The sequence below is a fragment of the Cavia porcellus genome, unplaced genomic scaffold (assembly GCF_034190915.1).
Source record: "Cavia porcellus strain 051 isolate PalLab524CR breed Dunkin Hartley unplaced genomic scaffold, mCavPor4.1 scaffold_18, whole genome shotgun sequence".
NCBI classification, from domain to species: domain Eukaryota; kingdom Metazoa; phylum Chordata; class Mammalia; order Rodentia; family Caviidae; genus Cavia; species Cavia porcellus.
Window position 1 is genome coordinate 9332990 of NW_026947501.1, and position 27664 is coordinate 9360653.

The 27664-nt window shown below is 40.4% G+C and overlaps 1 protein-coding gene and 1 long non-coding RNA gene across 2 annotated transcripts in view; both read right to left on the bottom strand.

The window, feature by feature from the left end:
• Nucleotides 1–27237, bottom strand: part of Psme4 (proteasome activator subunit 4) — a 103936-nt gene extending 76699 nt beyond the window's left edge. The window contains exons 1-3 of the mRNA XM_003461931.5: nt 26767–27237; nt 8007–8147; nt 7186–7302 (exon numbers count right to left, since the gene is read on the bottom strand). Of these exons, the coding sequence (XP_003461979.2) occupies nt 7186–7302; nt 8007–8147; nt 26767–26996 (488 nt within the window). The 5' untranslated portion in view covers nt 26997–27237. The remainder of the gene's footprint in view (nt 1–7185; nt 7303–8006; nt 8148–26766) is intronic.
• Nucleotides 10780–14813, bottom strand: LOC134471258 (uncharacterized). The gene is made up of 2 exons (XR_010040543.1): nt 11289–14813; nt 10780–11065 (listed from the first exon to the last, which is right to left on the bottom strand). It is a non-coding gene; the product is annotated as an uncharacterized LOC134471258 (long non-coding RNA).
• Nucleotides 27238–27664: the final 427 nt, after the last annotated feature.

Genomic DNA, 27664 nt, shown 5'->3' on the forward strand with positions numbered 1-27664 from the left:
TAGAATACATACTGGCCCACAGAACATGTTAAGTAAAGGCAAAGTAATTGAAATGATCCTATGTATACTATCAGACCACAGTAAAATGAAACTGGAAATCCATGGCAAAAGAAACAAGAGCTTCACAAACATGAACATTAAATAGCACTCCACTGAACAACCAATGGCTCACAGATTAAAGAAGTTAGGTAATTTTTACAGTTAAAGGATAATAATAATGCACCATACCAGAAGTTATAGGACACAACGAAAGCAGCCTTAAAAGGGAAATTTATAGCAGAAAATACCCATATCAGGAAAACAGAGCAAGTGCATCTAAACAACTTAATATTGAACCTTAAATTTCTAGAAAAAGAAGAGCAGGCTAAGACCAAAGCTCATGTGAGGGAGAAAATTATAAAGTCAGAGTAGAAATTAACAGAGGAGACTAAAAGAATGGCTACTATCAAGAAATCAACAGATAAATGCTGGAGGGACCCCTGGGGGGTACCCTTCTCCACTACTGGTCAGAATGCAGACTGGTACAACCACTGTGAAAATCAGTGCAGAGATTCCTCAAAAAACTAGAAAGAGAGGTCCTATTCAACCCAGCTATTCTCCTTCTGGGTAACTTCCCAAAAGAATTAAAAATATCATAGCACAGGAATATATGTGCACTCATGTTTCTGTCAGCACAATTTGTAATGGCTAGATCTTGGAAGCACCTTAAATGTCCATTGAGGAATGGATATAAAAGGTGGTATTTTCATATAAGAGAGTACTACTAAGCCATAAAGAAGGATAAACTGGAGACTTAAAATGATTGCAACTTGAGGCCATACTCACAAGTGAATAAGACACATGTGTGAACATCATATTGTCTCACTGAGAAGCTAAAAAAAAAACACATATATGACTGTGTGTGCATGCGTGTGTGTGTGTGTGTGTGTGTGTGTGTGTATAAAATAGTTAAAGTGCCCACTTCTCTGAGTTCATTAAAGAGAAAGATTTGTACTGGTGTTGTTCAGACAACTGGACGCAGGAAGTCTTGTCCTCTGGGTGGATGATTTGGCAACATGTGTACCCTGTTGCCCCTTAACTGTCATGTTTTGAAATTGTTTTTCTTTTTTTTTTTTTCCTCTATGAAATAAAATGGATTAAAAAAGAAAAAAGAATGTGGTCTTTACTAGCTGGAAAGGTAAAGAAACCTCGTCATACAGGCCTAGTATTGTGAAATTCTAAAATCAGACGTTATCTGCCATTCATTGAAATTTTGATTTGAAAACTCATCTGGCATCTGGTGTAAGAAATTGCTCAGAACTTTAAACCACATCTGAACTTCCAGAGATCAGCTACTGGTACAAGGCAGGCAAATGTGCTGGTCCTTTTTTTATCATTGCTTTGTTTTTTATTAAAGATGAGACCATCATGTGTAGTTAAGGATGGTCTAAAACTCACTATGTAACCTAGGCTGGCCTCAAACTCACAGGGATTATTGTACCTCAGCCTCCAAATGCTCCAAATGCTGGGATTACAGGCATGTGCCACCAATTCCGGCTGGTTAAGTCTTTTTGAAAACACTAATCTATATGCTATCCATGCCATGTGCATAACAATTACACCAAAAGACACTGAATTAACCAGCACACAGCACAGTGGAAACTGTACTTAAGAATCCACTATGATGGGAAACATTTCAATCTCTTTTTTTATATTTATAAATATGATTCTTATTTATTTCACTAATGAGGATAGTCTCAAGTTGTCTCCATTTACCTATGAAGGCCTCAAGATCATCCTTTTTTATAGCTGAGTAATATTTCATTGTATAAAAACACATCTTTTTTATTCACTCTGCAGTTGATGGGCGTTTTGGTTGTTTCTAAATTTAGCTATTACAAATTGTGTTGCTGTGAACATAGATGCACATGTATCACTATGATATGACCTTTCTAGTTTTTCTGGGAGAACACTCAGGAGGTGAACAGCTGGACTGAATGGAACTTTTAATCTTAGTCTTCTGAGAAATCTCCATACTGATTTCCATAGTGGCTGCACCAGTCTACACTCCCACCAACAGTGGAGCAGTCCCCCCATCCCCCAGCCTCGCCAACATTTGCTATCAGTTGATTTCTTGATGGCAGCTGTTCTTTCCGGAGATGAAATTTCAATGCTGTTTTAATTTGCCATTTCTCAAATGACACCAGGCATTTTTATCTTGGGTATGCGCACAGCTTTAAGTCTGCATCCAGTGATCTTGGTGGAAGACCTCCAAATGATACAGGGGAATGAAACTCTTGACCTGTATGTCTGGTACGAGCTCGTGTTCTCTAAAATCAAACAATGAATTTTAGGAACAAAGGAGGTTAAGAGCAGAATATATTTATTGAGAGAAAGAAAGCTTCCGTCTGAAGAGAGACAGGAGGCATCCTGAGCGGGTTGCCCAAACATTTCAATCTCAAACCAACTTTTCTTCTTCTTGTACTGGTAATTCTGAGCACTGCTAATTTTTTCCATGGGGTCAAACTAAGCATATTACTGTGAGTGTAAAAACCAGTGAGAGACCACGAAAAGTGGTACATGTCTGCAATCCCAGAACTCCCCTGTAACCTGAGCACTTGGCAGACTGATGAGGCAGGGGGATCTGTATGAGTTTGAGGCTCTCTTGGGCTACAAAGTGAGTTGAAGGCCAGCCTGAATTGCACAATGGAATGCTGTCTCAAAACGACACACACAGACACAGACACACACATGATAGAAACTGGGTATTGGCAATTTTTCCATTTTCATTTGTGTGTAATTATTGTGAATGTGGGGATATAAAGTATTAATGTAAGTCAAAATGTTTTAGCAGTTCTACTTTGTAACAATTATAAATATACCTACTAAACAATTATAAATAAACCTACTCAAGTTTTTGGACAATACTAGCATTTAGATTTATTTAGAAACAATTTGTTATTGGGGCCAGCTAAATGGAGGTTGCAACATTTTCATCTAATGATACATTCCATCCATTTACTCTACTCTGCTAATTGTTGTTCTGCATTCAAGCACTTATTTGGGGAGAGGAGCTGACTGGGCATTGAACCCATGGCCTTCACACTGAGCCACAGTCCTAGCCTTTTACTGGCAGACAATGTCTCTCTAAATGGCTAAATTGCCCTGCAGTAGGCCTGAATTGTAATCTTCCTGCTTCAGACTCCCAGAATGCTAGGATTACAGGTGAGCCCCGTGTCCAGCTCACAAGCACATGTTTTTAATGGTATCTATCTTTTGTGCTGTACCCCTGAGCTACTAAAACACACTCAACTATTTTTTTAAGTATCAGAAAAAGAAAATAACAGGGCCAGGTGCTCAGTGGCACAGCACCTGCCTGGCAAGTATAAGGTTTTGAGTTTGATTCCCTGCAATGAGAAGAGAAGAGAAGAGAAGAGAAGAGAAGAGAAGAGAAGAGAAGAGAAGAGAAGAGAAGAGAAAAGAAGAAAAGAGAAGAAGGGGAAGGGAAGAGAAATAACAACTTTCTCTACAGATTATTATAAAAAATAAAGGTATAATCCTAAAATACCCTTAGAATATACATTAAAATATACTTTTAAAAATAAACTAAAGGGCCAGGGATATAGCTCAGGGGCATAAGCACCTTCCTGGAAGCCCAAGGTCCTAGTGATTTCTGGTACCAAAAAAAAAAAAAAGTCACGTGCTATTCTCATGAAGTAAACCATAATTAACTCTTACACTGCGACAAGTTCACAGTTTCCAATTTTGCTTTTCCTACTGAATTAAGACCTGTATAGCTTTTTTATCCAGTCAGTACAAAGTAGAAACATGACAATGAAAGGGGTCTTCTGCTCTTAATGAAAAAAAAAAAACCCAGAAAAACAAAAAGATGAAGGGAAAAGAAGAGCTGAAAAAAGGGAGGCCAGGAAAGGACCAAGGGGAAGAGAAGAGAGAAGAATGCGGGTAATCTTTCCTCCAAGCAGTAGAACCAGCTTTCAGATGATAAAATGCACGACCCAATGAGCACGAGTTTCCCTGTGGACAAACATATCAGCTTAAGGTTTTAAAGACAAATGCTTAACAAATGAAGAATCTTTCATTTCTAACTGTAAGTGCTTACTTCAGCAGCACACACGCTTTTGACTATAAAAATAGCATCCTAAAAATAGTGTGGACACACGGAGTCAGCTCACAAAACTGTTTCAAAATAGGCCAAAATATACCTAAGATGAGAATACTCAAAACAGAATACCAACTGTAAAAACATGCTCCCTTCAATGGCTGTTTAATCTGAAGTGAACTGGAAACAAAATGTTTGCAAAATGTAGTAAAATTTTATCTCCTAACTGAAGCAATTTTAAACACTGTTATGTTAGTGTGCTAAACAGAATGGTAAGTGGAAAAGTAAGCAAATACATTTTAGAACCCAAAACTTTGAAAACTATTTTCCTGTTGGAAATCCAATGGACAGAGAATTGCTCTGAGGAAGGAACAAAGACAAGCAGTACTTGCTGTAAGGCTTCCCAACTGGTTTTCCTGACTTTCGTGTCTAAGAACCAAGACTCCCGGACTCCTCAATTCACAGGAAGGGGAATGAATGACATCCAAGTACCAAAACACCTGACAATCTTTCAAAGCTGAATTTTGTAATCAGATACAGTGTAGATGGAAATAAAGTAACTAGTATTCCTTTCAAAAAGAAACAAAAATATGTAATAACTGCAAGATCATTGAAGAACATCAGGGAAAATGAATTAAGAATTACAGTTCTGAAAAATGATTTAAGTATCCTTGGGGGACAGTGTTGGGGGGTCAACCTAACACTTCCACATACAAACACGCACTCTACATCTCCCATTCCACAGCTAAGTTTCATGACAGGGAAGAATTCCACTGACTTTTAACATTCATAACCACTTATTTATTCTGCAATTTACAGCACATAACAAAAAAATCATAATACTTTTTAAATGCCCATTGGACAGTTTAAAAAGTTTTTTAAAAATCTGAGCCTAAAACTTAACTGTTTTAAACATATTTTTGTACAGTTTCAACAGACTATGTGTTGTAGGTACACTCCTGACACAAGCTAAGATTATAGTTTGTTGAGAAGTTTACCACAGTTATTCATTATTTCTGAAAAAATCATTTTTTGATTTAAACCAGAAAAAAATACAATGAAATGCTTCAGCAAGTGACATGGTAAGCACGACATTAAAATTAAGGGCTGGAACACAATCAGCACTAACAGAATTTTCAGGTCAACAGCTGGCATACTGAAGAGGAAACCACAGATATTCATCACTAACAACAGAGGACCTTATACCAATGTCTTTGCAAAGGCATACCTGGAAACACAGGCCTGGAGATGCAGGGAAAGGTCCTAAGCTGGACCTGTAGGGGCAGGCATGTAATTTTAGCACACTGGGAGGCTAAGGCAGAAGACCTGCAAGTTTACCTCACCCTGGCCACTGAGCAAGACCATCTCAAAATTAAAAAATAAAATGTAGGCTGAGGGTGTAGCTCAGTGGGGAGGTCCAGTTTGGGGGAAGAGGGAAAAGAGTGAAAAACAAGAACTGCCTTACCTCACCCTTTATTAACCAAGTTCTTTCAGAGGCAGTCTCTCCCCCGAACAAAAGCCAGAAAGTGTTCAAATCTGAACAGAGTCCAAAAGCCCCTTAAATCTAAGAAATGTTGATGGCAGTCATAAATTCCTGGACCTCATATTTAAAGACAACTCAAAAAATAATAAAATAAAGACAGCTCAGTCAAATCCAACATCCATGCCATGCTCCGCAGTAAACTTCTGACTTCTGATAACCACAAAAAAATTATAAAAAGCATATTTGCACATTGTACCACTCAGTTTCATTATGAATCATTACTACTGCATGGTTGAACTGAGTCTCTTTGTTTCAAGACATGAAACCATCAGGATATAAAATGACTCTTGACCAATTCTACTTGTGATCACTGTCCGAAAAAACAGGGCTGGGGATTTAGCTCAGAGGCATAAGCACCTGCCTGGCAAATGCAAGGTCACGAGTTCAATCCCCAGTACAAAAAATAAAAACAAAAACAATTAGGGCCTAAGTTCAGGAATATACTAAAATAAGTCTGTAAGATTAATTTACAAAAGAAAATATTATGCAAGCATATAGAAAATAGCATCCTTGGAGATAGCTCAGTGGCACAGTGTCTGCCTGATAAGCAGAAGATCCTAAATTTCCATTATGAAAAACAACAACAACAACAATAAGAAAATGGCATTCTTCAGGACAACAGCACATATTCATATAATGAGTGACTAAAAGTGAGAAGAAATGTCTGTCAAAAAGTGAAAATTACCCAAGCATTGTGGCTTACACCTATAATCCCAGCACTCAAGAGGCTGAAGCGGGAGGATTGCCCTCAGTTCGAGGCTAGCCTGGGCTATAAAGTGAGTCCAAGGCCAGCTTAAATTGAAAAGAAATCAATTAAACATATTTATGTGATTAAATATATTTAGATGCATTTTAGGCCAAATATGCTAAGACTGAGAAAATTAAGATCTGGTATACAGACAGACAAAACTACTGTTAACAGAAGGAAATGTATGAAGTCACTATTAACTTAAAAAGGCAGATAATTATACTAGATTCTACATTCAAAATACAATACAAACCTTACAAAAATTAGGCCTTGAAGATTCAGGATATATATGAAAAAAGCTAATAATCAGTAGTGATTTATGGTTCTAATTATCTGGCCTTAACCTAAACCAAGTCCCATGCACTGGACTATTCCTATTCTGTACTCTACAATCAATCATGGAAGTGGACACTTCTTAGCTGGACGTATGCTGTCCCCTCCTGGGACTGGGTGCCCAGGAGCATTTATTCAATTTGAGAAATTAAATAAAACATACCTGGAAATGTCATGAAGAATGCCAAGCGTACATTATTTCTAATGACAAAAGTTAGATTTTAAGAAAAATCTCTTGTTTTCTTTGGTCAGTATGTCAGCAGCTATTTCATCTTTGTGGGAAGGCCTTGAGAAGGTAGTTTCAAGAGGGCAATGAATTGTCTTAATAGGCATTACACAGAAATTATCATATTAAAATGTGCATTTGTTTTGCTCATTTCAAACAATCCAGTATTCTTCAGTCAAGACCAAGAAAACCCCAAATAAATCAAAGAAAGAAAGTACTTTAACAGAAATACTTACTTAGGAAACCAATTTAGTCCCAAGTGCTCTGTCTTAGAATATAATATTCTTTCTACCATGTCATAAAGTGGTCTCCAAGGTAACTCCAAATCATCTCTTGAAAGAAGTTCCTTTTTCCTGATTTAAAAAAGATGAAATATATATACATATATGGGGTTATATGTGTGTATAAAACATACTATACTCAGAGGACAGTTAATTATAGTGGGATTTGCTTTTTCCCACTCACAGCCACTCAGTGGCAGAACACAAAAATTACCAAGAACAATGCATCAGATTCATGCTGCTGCTCAAACATCAAAGAGCACTAAATGAAAAAGTATTTAAATTTGTGTCATCATGATTATACGTGAATTTCACAATTCCCCACACTATTTAGGGGAGTACTTCATGTTTTTAATATTTTGCTTTTTTTTCTTTGGTCTTTTTCCTTCATCCTTTGGAAAAGCAAAAGAATACATGATTCCTATCTTCTCAAGTAAGTTATAATCCATATTGCAGAAATAATTAGTGCAAGTAGAGGCCAGAGATTTAGCTCAGTGGCATATAAGTGCCTGCTTGGCAAGTGCTAGGTCATGAGTTCAATCCCTGGTACCAAAAAAAAAAAATTAGTGTAAGTGGAAAAAAAAAAAAAATCAAACACCTAGTTGAATGCCATAAAAGAGAACGTTTCGTAGACATATGAATTTTTTAATCAAAAGGTAAATTAAATATACAATTAAGCTTATAATAGTGCTTTTTGTGATCTTTTCCCAACTTAGTTTTCATTCTCTAAAACCCTGAAGAAACACCTTAGCAGAAATCACAAGAAATGGACTTACTTTAACAAATTGATCAAGAGACGGGCAAATCCTTGCATCATACTGATTTCCAATTTTGGAATTGACACCAACTCATACAATAACTTAATAAAAAGAACATGATCTTCTTTACTAAATTTTCTCCCATAAAGTCGAATATATCTGCAAGAAAAAAAACAATAAACCCTTTGAAAATTGGTATGGTGACACAAGCATGTTCCTTTCTGCAGCCAAGATATAAAAGTAACTTCATGTCCATGGAGGGAAAAATGGATTTTAAAAAGTGTGGTATGCAAAAACAATGGACTATTCAGCATTAAAATACATGAAAATCCTGTTGTATGCTACAACATAGGTAAATCTTGAAGGAAATGAGACAACTGTATGTGTGCACACACACACTAGTATATTCCATTTATGCACTGTGTAAAGCAAAGTCAAAAACACAGAAGTAGAATGGAGGGTGAGATGTGGTAGTACTAGCCTGAAATCCCAGCACTCAGCAAGCAGTTAACATTACCTACTACCTTGCACACTTAAGAATAAATTTATGTTATGTGTTTTTCTGGGCATACATATATAATAACAGATGTGTTGACATCCCAATTTCAAATATTCCTGGTATTAAGTATTTTGTATACTAATCATAAAGAATTATATTGCACCTTAGTCAAGCTACTAACTGAGTATTTTAATAACAAACACCTTTTCACCCCAGTAATGCAGACTGAACACAGTCCTTCACACATGCTAGGGAAGCACTCAAAGGCTAATAACATATAGAATTAGACCTTGTTTTGAGAAAGGGTCGTGCTAAATTGCTGAGGCTGGCCTCAAACTTATGATTTTTCTGCCTCAGCCTCCTGAGTAGCTGCAATTACAGGTGTACACCAACATACTTGTTACTTGTCTTAATCAGCATATTTAAGGAATCTGAAGGAACTAACCCAAAATCTATTTACAACAAATTATTGGATACTAAAACCACAAACCATTTGAGAAGAACTACCTAAGTTAACAGAAAAGAGCATTACTATTCCTTTTATGATCGTTAGCATTCCAACAGCTATCATCATGCTGAACTTTCAAAAACCATTAAGAGCATTTTTAAAAAATTTTCTCAGGCAGTTCTGAATGTAATCAGCTCTTTACTGTCATTTCAGGGTATGAGCTCATGATTTCAGACCAGATCTACGAGACTAGACAGATCTCACGTTACTCTTCCTGGACCACTGTGTAGTCACTGTAGGCTGGAAGTAAACGAACCAGTAAGGACATAGAAAGACCCTAAACTGTCGAAAATACTACCTGGTAATTTGGGGTGGCTGAATAAACAAGGCTGCAACTTTCTGAAGCCTCCCCTTCAGTTTCACTCAAAATTTAAGAGGAAAAGCTACAATCATATAAATGTCATTTTGAATGAAAGCAAATTATCCTTAAGAAACTGACACCCATTTTTAAGATAAAGGCAAAACAAGATAGTTAAAAATATTAGTCTCCCCTTTCAGTGGCTCTTCAGGTCTTGCCAACACCCCAAATGACTCTGCAATTATGCACCCACTCTCCAGTCACTGGAATAGCTGGGAAACATTAGGAAAATACCGAACTAAGCCACTTAACTATGAAAGGGTTTTGGCCCAGGCCAGACACTGCAGCCAGTAAAGCCAAGGAGCTCCTATCTCCCTCACCCTTAGGAATTCCCTCTGGCGCCAAACTAAGACCAATGGGCTACCTGTGCATCCCTAATGCCCCCTTAGGTTCCACCCCAGGCCTAGGCTACTTATGTGCCTCACTCCAAGTGTTCCACAGAGAGATTGCCGGCCTGGGGGTGGAGATGCCACGCCCCAGGGGGTCAGGGGTGTCTCTCCCCACATTCCCAAAATAAAGGTTATTTATATTTCATACTTCTTTTCAGCCCCAATCCCCTCCCCCCCAGTTCTAATCAGTTGATTCCCTGACCGGGAACAGCAGTGAGAGACTCCTGGGGCTGATTCACAGTTTTGAGTCCTCTGCTGTTCAGGACCAACCAGACTGCATCCTGCATTAATTCCTCACTTCTACACTGTAAGCTTGGCTGCTGGTTTGCAAACAACACCCACCAATTTACCACAGGTAAGCAACTCCCCGGAGACAGCCATTGGGCCAGGCTCAGGTGGATTTTTCTCCCTGCGTGGGTTCATGACCCTTTCACGTCTTTTAGACAGCCCAAACCAAGGCCTTTGTCCACTCTGGACAAGCCAATGTCCACTCTGGACAGCCCACACTGAGAGGCTCTCACATTTTTCTAGAGCTTTTTAAGTTCTCACAGCAGAGCGGTTACTCGGCCCACACAAAGCCCACTCTTAATATTGGTGATGGCCAATTATTAAGAGTTTGGAGCCATATAGCCAACCCGCTGGTCTGGGGTGCAGCATGAGGACTCTAATCCTGACAGACCACGGTCCATTGTCTCATCTGATTGTAGCCCCATGGGCTAGACCCCACACCAGATTTTATCTCGGGGACCACTTCCTGTCCTCCCCCCAAACCATACCTATCTATGGCTTATCACACTGTGGACAAGCTTACAGAACTCTCTTATCTTTGTTTTGGGAATGTGCCCTTTACCTTCCCACCAGCTTCCCTGTCCCTTTGTCTCCTCCAGGATTCCTCCCCCTCCCCGAGCGCCTTTCGGAGTTTTCTCAGTGCCTCCTTTCCTCCGGCTTCCCCTCCCGCGCTGCCAGCGTCCCTTTGTTTCCCCGTGCGCGCCAACCCATCCCCCGCCGCCGAGATTAAAAAATGAGACCAATCAATGTTGAGATACACATAAGATTTTAAACAGCTTTTTGGCCCTCACATCTCCTCCAATTCTGTGCAGTATCTCCACTTCCATGCGGTGCTTCAGGTCCACATGGGGTTGGCGTTTCTGTGTGCCCCACAAATAGTTTCAGCTCCACATGGTGACTCAGCTCCACATCCAACCGGTTCCCTGCCGTGCAGGCCCATTCGTGCTGGTGCCGCCCCAGCGTCCTGGGCCACGCGTCCCGCGAGGGAGCGCGGCTCCTGCAGGTTACTGTTTGCCGGCTGCCAGCCATGCGCCTCTGGGAGAAGAGCCACACTTGACTAAAAGCTGTGGCGGGTCTCCCAGGCCATACCGCCACCGCCCCGGCCGGCCACTACTGCCCACCCCGCCTACACTGCCACTGCTGCCACAGCCGCCGCCCTGCCGCTGCTGCCCTTTGTGCCACGAGATGCCGGCTCCATCACCGGCAGCGGGCCAGCCCCTGCGCCCTAGTCCCGCTGCGGCGGCCACCATGAGCCCACCTGCCGTTGCAGCCGGCACCCCCCCCCACCATCACAGCTCAATTGCGTATTTCCCTGCACCATCCCAGCGCCATCATCGCCGTTTTGGGGTGCGATCTGAGCCCGCCCCTGCGTGCTGTGTTGCGGCACTCACCCCGCCCACTTTTCATGTTCCACCTACACGCTACATGCCAGATAATCTCGGCCCGCTCCAAGCACAACTATGTTCTCTCTACAGGCATGCTCTGTCTGCCTCAGAGTTCCAAACTGCCTTAGACACTGCGCGTTTACAACATCTCGCGGCTCCGCTCAAACACATTTTTTTTACAATTCAGTTCCACTCAAGAGAGGCTATTTTTATTACAATTTTTGAACCATTTATTCAAGGTTAGTGGCCACCTGGTAATTTTACCAGCCTTGCTTATCAATTAAAGTCTACAGTAATTTCCTGTTTTAACCACTAAAATTAAGAGATATTTATCAATTCCTTTTTGCTGTGGACCACCAGTAATGTTCTAAATTTATTGCCTCTACTTTACTGTGTTGTCCCCGATCTCCTGTTTAACAACTAGGTGATAATAACTTGAGAGTTTATACTAAATTAAAGATTGGTAAACCTTTACAGCAAAATGTTTCCATTAAAGCTTTTTTGTTAATTCCACGTGGCACCCTATAAAAACTGTTATAACATCCAGATAAAGCCTGCTTTCTAATCTAAAATGCCAATATTAAGCTCCTACATACTTACTTAATTCTACAGATACCTTTTACTGTAGTCCAGATCTCAAGCAACAAGGCAAAACTTGACCTTCAAGCTCCACAGAGACCTTGATATGGTTTTTCATATTTTAAATAACACTTGCAGTTCTGAGACAGGCAAATCTACACAAGGTAGAGCTAACTGCCCCCCCACCACGGACCACGCTCAAATGCAGCAGAAGACATTGGGCAAGAAAATGCCCCATCCTGGCGTTCTTTGAGACCTTACTCCAGGGCTGCTGGGCTGTCCTGGTCACCAGAGAGTGGGTGGGCCATCCTAACTTCTAGCCCTCACAGAACACTGCCAGATTCATCACCAACACAAATTGCTGCCAAAGACTGAGAGGGGCTAAGGGCCAACAACAACCCGCCTTTGTGGGTGTCTGTCTCAGAGTCCAAGTCACATTAAAACTCTCAAGGTAAGACATTCTCTATGTTTGTGGACATAGAGGCCATATATACAGAGTTCTTACTGAGTTTTCAGACTACTTTAATAAATCCTCAATGTCAGAGTATTAAAGGTCAACCTATGCCAGTTACAAACAGGGCCTATTTTGTGCTGGTCCCAGTCCTAAATCTTAAAATGCTTTTATTCCCTTTCATACAGGCTGACAGATAACATTTTGTCTTCTCACTTTGTTTATACTTTTTCAGGATACATAAAAGCCTTTCTCACAACCAGGGAAACTGCTGATATACATGCTAACATTCTGTTGCAGCAAAACATTCCAAGGACTACAACCAGGTTACAGCGACCCATACTTGATATTTTTGGTAACCTCAACAGCAATCAAAGTTGCTAGAGTGCCATCCTGGGTTCACATCACCAGGCCCTAGATCCAACCATCCTTTTCCTACTCATCTCTGCCTTACCAAGGCCTCACGGCCACAATTCACAGGTTGTCATGTTTTGTTATCCACTTTGGTTCCTAATTTCTTACATTCTATTAATGATCAATGTTACAGCAGGACTCAACAGTATTGCCTACAGACTCCAACATCATATATACCAGAGACAAGCCTTACCGACCTACCTTTTAACTTTTATGCTTTCATATGGGGGAATAAGCACCTCTCATAACTTCACTCCTCCTAATCCCACGTTTAATTTTTCAGAATTCTGCCTTGCCGTAGAAATGTTCCTACCTCAACATCATCCTGATAGAATGACATGTCTAAATCAAAGGCACCTTGCCCTCTACCTCACTTGGATCCTTAAATATGACAGTGCCATGTCTCCTTATAACATCTTGTCTCTTTGTTTTTTCAGTCTAACATACGTGCATTCACCAGTGAAGCTGTCCTGGCTAAAATACCTGACACCAGCTTCTACCTAGACATCAACCGTCATCCCATCAACTCCCCTAGACACCAGTACAGCACCCTCAGCCAGCAGGACGTAGTTAAAGAGAGAAATCTTCACCCCTTTTCATAATAATCATAAGACAGGATATGAAAGGGTTTTGGCCCAGGCCAGACACTGCAGCCAGTAAAGCCAAGGAGCTCCTATTTCCCTCACCCTTAGGAATTGCCTCTGGCGCCAAACTAAGATCAATGGGCTACCTGTGCATCCCTAATGCCCCCCTTAGGTTCCACCCCAGGCCTAGGCTACTTATGTGCCTCACTCCACACGTTCCATGGAGAGATTGCCGGCCTGGGGGTGGAGATGCCACGCCCCGGGGGGTTGGGGGTGTCTCTCCCCGCATTCCCAAAATAAAGGTCATTTATATTTCATACTTCTTATCTTTTCAGCCGCCGCAGGTCCTCCTCCTCCCCCCCACAGTTCTATCAAACTACAAAGCCCATTGCTTTTATTGAGGAAGACCAACAACTAGTTTTTTTAAACATTAAAGACATAAAATTCACAAATCCAGATTTGAGTATTATTAAGAGATCGATTTGGAGGGAGTTTCCCATGAACAGCTAGAGCTGCTGAAAAAGCTAAAGATGTTAGGGGACGTTCCTCTGAAACCTTTTGTTTCCCCTAATTTCTTGCCGAATGACAAGCAGTCCTTTTCTCAGCATTTCTTAGAATGCGGTCCAAGAGGCTTTTGTTCAAGAACACAAAAAATACTAACCATAAAAACAAAACCAATAAATGGGCTTTAATCAAAAGTACAAAATTTAAAATACAGTTAAAAGTGAAAAGTCCAGGGGCCAGGGATTTAGCTCAGCTGCTCAAGCACTTGCCTGGTAAATGCAAGGTTGTGAGTTTGTTGTGTGGTACCAAAACAAAACAAACAAAACCCCCAAAATCTACAGAAAAGAATTTTTTAAAAAAAGTAAAAAGTCCAAGCTGGGTGTGGTGGTGCACACATGTAATCTCAGGACTCAGGAGTCCTGAATTTGAAGCCAGCCTGGGCTACATAGTGAAACCTTGTTTTAAAACATAAAACAACAAAATAAAAATAAGAAAAAAAAATAAAAATAAACAAGAAAGTTCAATTGAGTGTAAGTACCTGTAATCCTAACACTGTGAAGATAGGCAGATTGCTAAATTCAAGGCCAGTCTGGGCTATGGAGCATGACTCTGTCTCTAAATAAATAAATACAAACATCGCCCAACAACTAATCAACCATTTTGCAACATCTATGTTCATAGAAAAAAATACTCAATATCATTATCAAGTTCTAAAAACAAACTAAAGCCACAAATAATTCACATTCACCAGATAGGCTAAAATTTAAGTCTAACAATATCAAGTTTGGGTAAGAAGCTGGAACCCCTGGACCTTTTAATACGCTGCTAGTGGGAGGATAAAGTGATAACAGCCACTGACAATTGATAGAACTGTGGGGGGGGGGCAGCTGAAAAGGTAAGAAGTATGAGATATAAATGACCTTTATTTTGAGAATGCGGGGAGAGACATCCCCGACCCCCTGGGGCGTGGCATCTCCACCCCGGGGCCGGTGATATCTCCATGGAACACGTGGAGTGAGGCACATAAGTAGCCTCGGCTTGGGGTGGAATCTAAGGGGGGCATTAGGGATGCACAGGTAGTCCATTGGTCTTAGTTTGGCGCTAGAGGTAGATTCCTAAAGGAGGGGGAGATAGCAGCTCCTTGGCTTTACCGGCTGCAGTGTCCCGCCTGGGCCAAAACCCTTTCAACAATGTGGATCTTATATGTCCCGAAAGGCCAATGTGCTCTAAACACTTTTTCTCCATCTTGGTACTACTGAGAAGTGGTGAAAATTTTAAGAAGAGGGGCCCGAGGGGAGTTTTAGGTCATAGGCCATGCACTCCTGCAGGGTGCTGGGACCTGGTCTTGTCCTCTCTTTACCAGGTGGACAGCCTGCACGCTACACTCTACCCCAACGTGTTGATCCCAAGCCAGACCTAAGGCAATGAATGGGGCTGCCAAACCATTAGAATCTCTAAATCTGTGGACCAAAATAAACTTCATGAATTTACTTACTTCAAGGATTTGTTACAGTAACTGAAAACTTACCAATATACAGCCACTCTGGGAAAACTAACTGCTTAACTAAGAAGCTAAACAAAGTCCTGTGTAATGATCACCCAAGGGTCTCACTATATGCAAAGTTTATGTATATAAGTTATCCAAAGACAAGTATAAAAAGGTACACAGATCTATTAATAATCATACTGAGCAAAAGAAACCATACCCAAGAAAATACTATGATTTCATTTTAAACAATGGGCAATGTTACTCTCTGGTGTCAAAAATGAGCAGCAGCTTTCTCTGACAAATGAATATTAATTAGGAAGAACTTCAGGGCTTGGGCTACAGGCTCAGCAGCACATTGCCTGCTTGGCAAGCACAAGGTCCTGAGTTCAATTCTCAGTAATAAAAAAAAAAGAAAGAAATTCATAAAAATATACAACCTAATCTGTGTTGTTACTCCATGTGTATACATGGTATGATCAAAATACATGATGAATGTTTAAATTTAAAGCAATTATTACAGCCAGGTATGGGGCACATGCCCATAATCCCAGCACTACTTGGGGAGGCTAAAGCAGGAGGATAACCATAAATTCAAGGCCAGCAGGGACTACATAGTGAGACCCTGCTTAAAAGCAGAAGAAAAAAGAAATTATTACAGTAAAAGACACATTACCCTTAATTCTCCCTTAAAACACTTCATCTTTTAAAAACATACTTATCATCCCATCATTCCTGCCACTTTCTGAAGCAGTTTTTAAAATTTTCTTTCTTAGCCAGGCATGGTGGTGCACTCCTGTAATCCCAGCACTCAGGAGGCTGAGGCAGGAGGATTACTGCAGTTTGAGACCAGCCTGGGCCACAAAGTGAACCCAAGGCCAGCCGGAACTGCATAGCAAGACCCTGTCTCAAAAAGATAAAATAAATAAGCAAATAAATAAATAAATAAATTTTCTTTCTTTCTTTTCTTTTTTTTTTTTTTTTTTTGGTCTGGGAAGAACTCATAATTACGTGCTTGCAAGGCCGGTGTTTATTCAGCTTGGCTAAATCCCCGGCCCTAAATTTTCTTTTATACCTTTTCTTTTCACCTTTACAAGATGACCACAAATATGCCAAATATACTATTCAGTGGAAATGTTGGCTCATAAAAACTTTCTGCTGTGCCCTATTCCCCTTATTCACAGGCTGCGGCATACTGCACCTCTGACTCAGTCCCAAAGTTGAAAGGACCAGGAAAGGGAAATGTTTTGAATCAATTTAGAATATCAAAGCTGCATGACAGTGCACAAAGACACTCACATAAAAGAACTTTTAGAAAGTAGTAAGAATGACAGGACAAGTGTGTTCAGAGCAAGGTAGAGTATTTTGAGAAAGATTAATGGCTATGTCTTTTATTTTTAAAAATTTAAACCTTCACTGCAGTTTGCAACATCAATGTAAAATTTTTCGTAAGCTGTATACTTAAGAAAACTGCAAACCAAGTATGAAGGAGCATGCTTGTTACAGCTACTCTGTAATCTCAGCTACCTGGGAGGGTAAGGTGGACATATCATAAGTTCAAGGTCAGGGTGAACAATTCAGGAAGTTCCTGTCTCAACAAATTCAACAGGCTGGGCTATAGCTCAGTAAAGTAAGAGTGCTTGCAGCCAGGGTTAGTCGTGGTGGTGCACACCTGTAATCCCAGCACTTGAGAGGCAGGTCCATGAGGGTCGCTCTGAGTGAGCTCCAGGCAGTGAATTAATGGCCTGCTTGAGCTATACACTGAGTTCAAACCCCTAGCCTGAACTACATGGGCCCTGTCTCAAACCACCCCACCCCAACCCAATGCAGAAGTCATGACTGAATTTGTGAATGGACATCTTTTTCTGTAGTACTGGGGATGGAATCCAGGGAGCCCCACACCATTATTTTTTTTTAATTTTGAGAGGGTCTTGCTACAAACTTTTTCCTTAAGCCAAGTATTTTTCTTCAAGGCAACTGCTGAGACTCTAAAGCTCTAACTGTATCTATCAATTTCTATTTCAGAGCAACATTAAGACTTCATAACCCTAAGACATGTAAGACATATTTAGCAATACAACTTAATAAACACTTTATTTTTAGTAGTCTACACCAAAAACTGAAAAATGGAATTTTAGCTTAAAACTTTAAAACATAATTGAACTATTTTCAATGAAAATACTTAAAAATTGTATAGATTACCTCTTAAAAATTTCAAATAATCGAGCCAGGCATGGTGGCACAATGTCTGTCCCAGCACTCAGGAGGCTGAAGTAGGAGGATCACTCTGAGTTCAAGACCAGCCTGGGCTACCATAAGTGAGTTGAAGTGCAGACTGCACTACACAGAGAGATGCTGCCCACCCCCCCCAAATCAAAGACAAAATGTCAAAAAAAATTCAGTATGCATGTGTATCTAGTTACACACAAACATTCAAAATCTTTTTTAAAAAAAGGAAGTTCACTAGTGAACAACTATTTAAACTGGAATTTATTAATATACTCTGATATAGTTATTTGTTTCCCAAGAACTTTTACTAAAATAGAATATATTAAATACTAAAATATATATTAAAAATGTTTTTATCTGAGTAGTACAATGCAGTGACTTTGTATTTTTCAGTATGTTTTCACTCAAAATCTTCAAAAAAAAAAAAAAAACCCTCCTAAACAAACTTGAAAAATTACAATTAGCAAAGAATAAACAGGGGAAGGGGTAACAGCAATCACTTCAAGCCAGGCATACCAAAACATGCCTGGCATTCCATCAAGTCAGAGATTTAGGGAGGTTTCATCTCCAGGTAAGGCTAAAAAAACCAAAAAGGGTATTATATGTGCACATGCTAACAATGTGGCTAAGCTATACTGAACTACAGTTCAATTCCTCAAGGAAAAAAAAATTTTTTTAAAGGGATGTGGGATATAGCTCAACACAAAGGCCCTAGTTTCAAAATACACACACACAAGGGGCTGGGGATTTAGCTCAGCGGCATAAGCGCCTGCCTTGCAAGCAGGCAGTCGTAAGTTCGATCCCCGGTACCGATAAAAAGGAAAAAGACAAAAACAAAAACAAAAAAACCCAGGAGAGACAGACACAAAAACAGAAAACCTGAAGTTCAGGAATAAATTAGTTTGATTTTTTTCCCAGGAAAAAGTCCCTCAACAGTACATATAGTATTAAATAAAGACATATATACACACCCGACTACTCAAGAGTCCTAATAGGAGAATCAAAATTTGAGGTCAGGTTGGGCAAACTTAATGACCCATTTCTAAATAAAAAATAAAGAGGATATTGCTACAGGAGGACAGGAGGGTCCCTGTGTCTAAGCCCCAGTACCAGAAATCAAAAAATGAAGCAAAAAACCAAGTACACCTTCTCACTGCTAGAAACAGTAAGTGAACAAGTAAACCACAAGGTTTTTCATAAACCCACCTTTCCTCTCTTCAATGAATGACCTATTTGTTGCAAAAGCATTTCTACAATAAATGATAGGTACAGGATAAGAATATGACTCAAACAGCTCCTAATTCAGGTGAGGAAGCTACAATCAGATGTGAGAAGACAATCAGATAGGTTATTGAGTTTCCAAGTACCTAGAAAACTATGCAGAATAATAACTAATAATAATGAAGTAGTAATACAGTTTTCTGACTCACTTTTCTAAACAAGTTTCATCATCCATTAAGGAGTCACTGATCTTGAAAGATAAGGATGCTACTATAATCACTTACACTCTGAATTAGGTAACCAAAGATTAAGACAATGTGATCATTTGTACGGAGAGACAAAGTCATACAGATTAGCTCTAGAAAAAGAAACAGATCAACTATACTAACTTTATTTCTCCTGACATACACAGAACAGGGAACTCCATTTACTAAACTTTACAGAGGCTTGACATTTTATGTTAGAGTCTCTGAGAGTAATCTCTCTTCAGAACATGAACTATCACAGCTCTTTAGGAATCTACCAAAAATTGCCAACTTTATTTAAACTGTATTTATTCACTTACTTAAAAGCCATCTGAGTAGAGAAATTTTTTAACACAGAATTATCTGGGGCCAGAGATATAGCTCAGCAGCACAGTGCCTAGCTGGAAAGCGCAAAGTTGTGAATTCAATTCCTGGTACCAAAAATTAATTTCTTACAAAAGCCAGAAATAAATACAGATTTGGATTTTGCACTACAAATATGGAAAGATATTCACTAGAAATGAAATCTCAATAGAAAAAATTCTCAGGTTTCACAACACAAAAACTTGAAATTATATTTTGAATAAACAACAAAAAAGAATTATCTGCCAAAAATACACGTATTCATAAGCAAAGGAGTAAGACCATAAAATTTCTTACTCTAGAAACTTCTGCTTTACTATTGGCTTTAAAAAAAAATCACCAGAAAATGAAACACACAAAACAGACTAAAGATTAGTAACATATTCCATTTAGACTCTGCCATTGGAAGATTATAAAGCATTTTAATAGTTCTTTTTTTATTTTAATAATTCTTAATCCCTGGCTTTCTTGCACTGTAATACTATTCTTATACACATTTCAAAGCTGTGATAGTGTTAAAACCTTTGTTATACTATTATTTTCACATACTTAGGGCTTAGGTATTATAAAAACAGCAAATCAATGTGAAAAGGTTACTATTAAAATTCAACGGTTAACCTACCCAAAAAGTATAATTTAAAATTTGTAATTCTTAGTTGAACAGGGCCAGGGGTTTAAATAAGGGCCTGCCTGACAAGCATAAGGTCCTGAGTTCGATCCCCCGTACCCCCCCCAAAAAACATAGTTGAACATAACAATTATTAAAAATTTATTTTAGTAATGGAGACCACTGGAGACCACTCTATATTGAGATATCAAACACACTGTAACAACAACCTCATTCGCTTGAATTCTGTGAATATATGTCTTTGAGCCCAGTATTAAAATGTATGTTATCCAATTTACTTTCTCCATTTTTTAACGTAAATTAGCTTCTTTAGGGGCTGGGGATTTAGCTCAGCAGTATAAGCACCTGCCTTGCAAGCAGGCAGTCGTGAGTTCGATCCCTGGTACCAATAAAAAAGAAAAAGACCCAAAAAAAAAAAAAAAGGTTAGCTTCTTTGACATACAGTATTTTAGTTTTCAAATAACAAAAATGAAACTGATAAAATATCATTTATGAATATATATACTACTACTAAATGCTGAGAGTACAAGTTTGGTGTGTAGACCTCCAAAAAGCTCACACTAGGAGAAAAGCTATAAAGATGTATGTATGTATAGAATACAAATCACGAACAATGGCTCAAGAGCACAATAAGCAAGGTGTGGTAACTGCCTATAAATTCAGAGCAGCCTGAACTACAGGAGACTCCAACAACAACAACAACAACAACAACAACAACAACAACGATGACAACGACAAAAAGGTAAATATGGAGAGGGCAACCTCAAGCTTCCAAATGGGAATATTTACAGTATGTACTGCTTCAACATTGCAGTAGATGCCAGGCACAATGGTGCATACCTGTAATCCCAACACTCAAGAGGCTGAGGCGGGAGGATTGCTGAAAGTTCAAGGCCAGCCTGGGCTACACACAGTGAGGTCAAGGCACCATGAGCTACACAGTGAGATGCTGTCTCAAAAAAATAAAAAAATAAAAAAGATAAAAATTCCAGTAGAGATCACAAGAAAGATAGGAGATTTTTTTGGTTGCTGAAGTTTTGCTCTGTTTGTTATTGCTTGTATTATCATGTCCTCAATTCATACATGGAGACTGAGCTAATTTCTTACAAAAGCCAGAAATTATTTAATACAGATTTGGATTTTACACTAGAAATATATAAGGATATTCACTAGAAATGAAATCTCATAGAAAAAATCCTCAGGTTTCAGAATAGAAAAACTTGAAGTTATATTTCTAATAAACATCTTTTAGAAAAAAATAGAAATTCTATCTCAATTAAGAACATGGAGCAAGAAAGAGTAAAAAAAAAAAAGAAAGAAAACATACATTTCAATTAGAATGTTAGCAAGAGACTTAGCTCAGTGGCACAAGCACCTGCCTGGCAAGCATGAGGTCACTAGTTTGACTCCTCTTACAAAAGAAAGAAAGAAAGAAAGCAAGCAAGCAAGAAAGATCATTCAATTACAATGTTACTTTACAATACAGCAAAAGGAGAAGGTTCTAGAAGGCAAGAAGATCACAGGTTCAAGGGCAGCATAGACTACATGCATGTATCTCAATGAACAATCAGAGCACATCCCAGAAGGACGGCACACAGGAACTCACCGAGGGCAGAAAGCTCTCACAGACTCCCAGACACCACAGCAGTCTTCACCCCACTCAAGGCGAGCTGCCTCACACACAGCACATACGTCTGAATCCTGCCTCTACCCCTGTGCATTAACCTAGGAGTCGCAGTGACTTCATTTTTAGGATGAAAGGAATCCAACACAGTACCAATAGTGAATCCAAGCTTCCAGAATTAAAAGAGAGTAAAAGACATTATAACGGAAATAATTACTGGCCACGCATGGTGGTGCTCACCTGTAATGCCATCACTTAGGAGGCTGAGGCAAGAGGATTGCCAAGGAACTTCTAAGCTAGGAAACAAGGCCCTGTATCAGGAAACAAAAATAAAACTATTATTGAGCTTCTAAAAATTTTTCTGTCTGTGAACTCTGATTGTAGTAGACAAAACGCCAATGGGTGGAAACTCAAGTAAAATCACAAATTTTGTAAAAAACAGCTTTCAGAGAGGTTGGTCAATACTGATAATCTTTTTCTTTCTTTTTAAAATTTTTTTGGTATTACTTTTTAAAATTCCTTTTCCCTTAGGGATACATAATGGAAACCTTTATAAATGAATAAATAGGCTTAAAAAATATGAGGGTCAGGAGTGACTGACTCAAAAATAACTTGAGTCTAGGAGTTTGAGGCAGGTCCACGTTTGGACAGCAAGGCAAAAACACCCGAACCAAAACAGAAGAGACACAACAGATGGGTGGTGAGGGCCACTATTTCATTTCCTGTTCACATTGGATGTTTTTCATAGAAAAGTTTTAAAGCAAAAAAACAATTCTTAGAAAACTACTGGAATTAGAGTAAGTTTCTGGCACAGTCAACTAGTCACAACTACAAGGTGCTTTGTTTTGTTGTAACGAGGTGTTTTTAAAGAACAATTGAAGGGTGCCCAAAAAGCGGCTGAAGGTCTTTGAGTGAGTGCGTGCCTGAGTGTGTGCACGCATGTGTGTATGTGTGGTTAACAGTGAAAAATCATACATGTGCAACAAGTAGAACCTCTACTTTGCCATTCAATTTTTCTGTGAATCTAAAGCTTCTCTAATAAAACTCCTAAAACACCACTTAATTCTGTTTTGTTTGAGACAGTGTCTTGCTCCACAGTTCAGGCTGACTCTGAACTCTCCATGAAGTCTGGGCTGGCACTGAACTCTTGGTTATCCTCCTGCCACTGCCTCCCAGTGCTGAGATTACAGACATGGGCCAACATGCCCCGCACAACAAAGCAACAAAGACATTTTCATTCTCATTTTGTCTTAATAACCAAAACAAATTTCTGATGAATGTGGTAATTTGTCAAGATATTCATGGTGTACAAATAATTTAATTTCTACACATAAACATTAGCTATTGAATAAATAGTACTAAGTGACTCATGTTAATAGACAACAGTGGCTCACTGGTTAGCCTTTCCTGCCTTTTTAACAGAAGATTTGAATTTGGATGTTCCTGTAGTCCACTTATTACTTTCCAGCAGATTAGTGTATCTGACAGTTCACATCTTCACTGAACTTCTTTCTTAAACACACTATTTGAGCTTAACTGGAAAAACCTATTTAAGAAGGCTACTTAATATGAATAATAAACAACTGTACCATTGCACATGTTAGCCATGTTAGCAAACTGAATGATCCCACAGTACCATAGTCATTTAATCATGGAACAACACAAAATAAAATGTCATTGTGACAAGGAATCTAAATTTGTTCCAACGTACTTCACTAAAAGCAGAGTTCTTTTCCAAAAGAAATTATGATGGACAACACTGGGAATGGTGGACACCTAGTACTGTAATCCCAGCACTCAGGAGAGGCTGAGGTCGGAGAACTGCTACAAGCTCAAGGCCAGTGTGAACTACCTGAGGTGGCTCAAAATAAATAAATAAATAAAATAAACAACCCCACACACACACCCCTACAATGAAAGTCTGCCTCACACCAATTAGAATGGCTATCACCAAGAATAAAAGAAACAGTATGTGCTGAGGACTGGACGGGGCAGCGTGTTTGGCTGCTGGGGAGAATGTAAAGTATGTAAATTAGCACAGCACTATGGAAATCAGTATGGTGGTTCCTCAAAAACTAAAATAGAAATATCATTTGATCCAGAGACTACTCCTTGGTATACAGCCAAAGGAATTAAAATCTGCATGCTATTTGGGAACTTTGTACACTCACATAATAAACACTTCATTTATTGTATATATTAGGCAAGATATGAAGCGGGGCATGCTGGCACAGACCCAACACTCAGGAGAGGCTGAGGCAGAAGGATCCTGAGTTCAAGGCCAGCCTGGGCTACACAGTGAGTTCAAAGATAGCCTGAACTACATTGAGACTCTATCTCAAAACAAAACAAAACAAAGTCACAATATGGAATCAACTAGGTGCCCATCAACAGGAGAATACATAAAGAAAATGTGGTATACATACAATGCAGTATTACTATTAGCCATAAAAAAAGGGACACAATTTGTCATCTGGATGGACCTGAAAATCATGTTAAATGAAACAGACCAGAGTCAGAAAGACAAATATGAAATTTCCCCCCAATATATGCAATCCTATAAGATGACAAGCAGAAGAGAACAATTATTAGACAAGAGGAAGGGCGTAAGGAGGGGGAGAGCATGTGGGTGGGTAGTGGGGGGATGAATATGAACAAAATACATTATGTACACTGAACCACTCCAAATGTGATGAGGGGGAAAGTACTGAAGTATGATATGTGCGTGTCCAAATCTGTCAACAATGAAATTCACTAATCAGTATAACCAATATACACTAATAAAAATGTGGAAAAAAGGAAAAGATAAAAGAAAAATTAAATGTAAAAGACACAGAAATAACCTTTTGTCACAATGCTAACTAGACCTCCTAGTGAAGTAAAAGTGTCAAAACAGGGTCAGATATAGAGCTGGAGCATCTCCTAGGCCAAAACTTGGCCTCAAACACACCTGGAATGCCCTTCTGGTGGGGGATATAGTTTCAGTGTTACTGAATGGCATTCACACTCTGATCTTTTTTAGGAATGCATGTAATCTCTATTTCCAGTCCTTTACAAACTATTCTGATAATCTCTGTAGAAAATATAAAACTCAAAAGTGTAAAAAGTAGTAACCATAAAACCACAGAATACCAAAGTAAGAATGGGTCCAGGAATTATTTAGTCCAATCTCCTCATTTGACTCAGGAGACCAGCCATGGACACGATGAAGTAACTTCCTCATAGTTCTGGAGGTAATGAGAGAAACAAGATTTTCACTACTCTTCTTTCCATGCTAAACATGATCACTGCTTAGAAATCACACTTCGATAATGTTAATGCAACACACAAATTTTAAATAAAATGATACCCAAATAACATGTTCCATTAAGCTCAAAATGTCATTGTAACCCCAAGAATCAGTTTCCACCACTTAACCATCATCCCAAAATAAAATTCTGCCCAGTAGTACTTCTTGGTAGTTATTTACACATGAATGTTATGGGTTCATAGGTATTAAGCAACCCCACTGCAATCCTGTTCTCAACACACAACCCTGTCTAGTCCCTCCCAGGTAAGAACTGCTTTTACCTACTAATCCAAAACAAAAACATAATTCTCAGGGCTAATTAGCAATAAATACCTCTGAAAACAATACTTAATTATGCCTATGTGGATTCTAGGTTCATAAATCCAAAACAGATGTGCCTTCAAACACTGGCACACTTGTGTATTTTGAGCCTAAAGGGATTCGTTTATGTTCCTGAAATGGTCTTCTGTGGCAAATCTAACCCAACCGATTTAAACAGCAAATTGCCAGAACTGAGAAAGTTACTTTACTGGGCCTAAGTAACACCAACACCTAGGGAGGATCATTTGGAAAAAAAAAAATCCAAATTTTAATAATTTACAAAACATTTTTCTGTATTGCCTAAAACTGCTTCTTTTCTCTATTGTGCACCTCCCCCCGTTTTCCTATGGATCTAAACTTCTTTATAATCCAGTTAAGAAAAAGACGATTAACCTTGACATTTGTCAATCTTAGAATAGGGCAAATTAGGGGCTTAGTCTTACTCCTTTTAATTAAAAGGGTAATTATTCCTATCCCTTAAGAGGAGATGAGAAATTCGTCAGAGACTCCCCAATAATTGGCAGATAAGAATCACCCTGTGAGGAAATATAGAGGACTACTGCATTACAAAACCCTGAGTCATCACCCAGTTCGCTCAGCCGACTTGGGTAAACACTGAATAAGTGACTTATGTTATGCTTGTCTACCCATCTGTAAGCACCTGCACCAACGAACAATGTTACCGGATTTAAGCTACAGTTAACCAAACAAGACACTGCAAAATTCCTTTTTTAAAAGTTCCGACACTGTGAAGGTGCCCGTTTCGCAAGCAAGTATTTAACCTCCAAAGTTTCAATGACGTTACGATTCGCGACTCGTTTAGACAGAACAAGAACAGAACTCCCGAAACTGACTTAGGTAATCAGATCTCATCTGAGCAAGTCAACTGACACAAGCCTGCTTGCTAATAAAGCCCAGAACAACCTGACAGCGCTCCTCAACCTCTTCCTTAGAATCATACAGGTCTCTCCCCAGGAAATGTCACAACAGGAGTAGCAAACACTTTCCTCAGATTCTAAGACAACATTCTTGGCATTAACGTCTCCTCCACAGCCCGAGAATGCACAGAGGGCTGATAGATAGCCAGCCTGTTCAATCAAATCCACAAGAACAGGCCCCCAACAACTCAGAAGTCTCCCTCCGACCTCCTTCCCATTCACAAAGTTACGAGGCGAGAAGTGGAGAGGAAGACGACGAGGATGCCGGGTAAGAAGGAGCCGAAAGAACAGCACCGGGAGAGTTCCCTTCCCAGGGCGAATCCTCCCGCCGCTCTCCCCGCGCAGCCCCAGGAAGGACCCCAGGAGCAGGCTCGTCCCTTCCGCCGAGCGCGGGCGGACGGCCGAGGAGAAGCCGCCGTACAGGCTGAGGGGTCGCAAGGCCCGGGCGGAGCCGGCGGGAGCGCCGCACACTCACGTGGAGAGCTTCCTGGTCCAGAAGAGCCCGCCGGGCCACAGCTCCTGGAGCTGCACGGCCCGGCCCAGGTTGCTCTTGATCTGAGCGAGCTGCAGGTCGGACTCGGCGTCCAGCCGCTCGGCGTAGGGCAGCAGCTTGTTGTACACGATCTCCTTCTGCGGGACGAAGCGCCGCGGGCCCAGCCTCGGAGGCTCCCCGCCTCCCGCCCGCTCCGGCTCCGCCAGCTCCATGAGCCCGGAACGTCCCCGGCCCGGCGCCCTCCTCGCTACGGGCTCCGCCTCTTCCGACCGCCGGGCCCGCTCCCGTGGCCAGCGCGCTGCTGGACTCCGCGCGGTCCCGGTTCGTTGGCAGCGGCGCGGCCGCTTTGCCGGCCCCACACCGGCTCCGCTGGTGACGCCGCAGCGGCCGGCGCGGAGGTTCCGGGCCGGTTGCGTCACTTCCGGGGCGGGGCCACGGCGGGGCTCCGGCCTGGCTTCCTCTGCGTCTGCGGGTTCCCGGACCCTGCCGGAAGCGCCCGGGGGACCTCGTACGGGACCCTCCGCTGACCTCCGCTGGGCCGAGCTGGCCCTCGCATCGGTGCCGGTGTTGCTGGGAAAGCCTGTTTGCCCTGTGTCTCACTACTCCTTACATGTTTCACCCTCCACCCTCTCAGCCTTCCTGGCGTTCTCCTGGCCATCGTGCCGAAGAAGCAGTTTCTCAACAAGTGTTAATTGAACTATTTTGTGTGCTAGACGTTCATTTTAGGGTCTGGAGATGGAACTCATTTAGAGTGTCTGGTTTCTGCCCTCTAAGGGCTAGAGGTGTAACGGAGATACATACTATAAAGTACAAGCCAGTGCTGTTAATTGCTAGATGAGGAAGGATGCCTGGGGGAGGAGTCAGTGCTTGCCTAGAAATT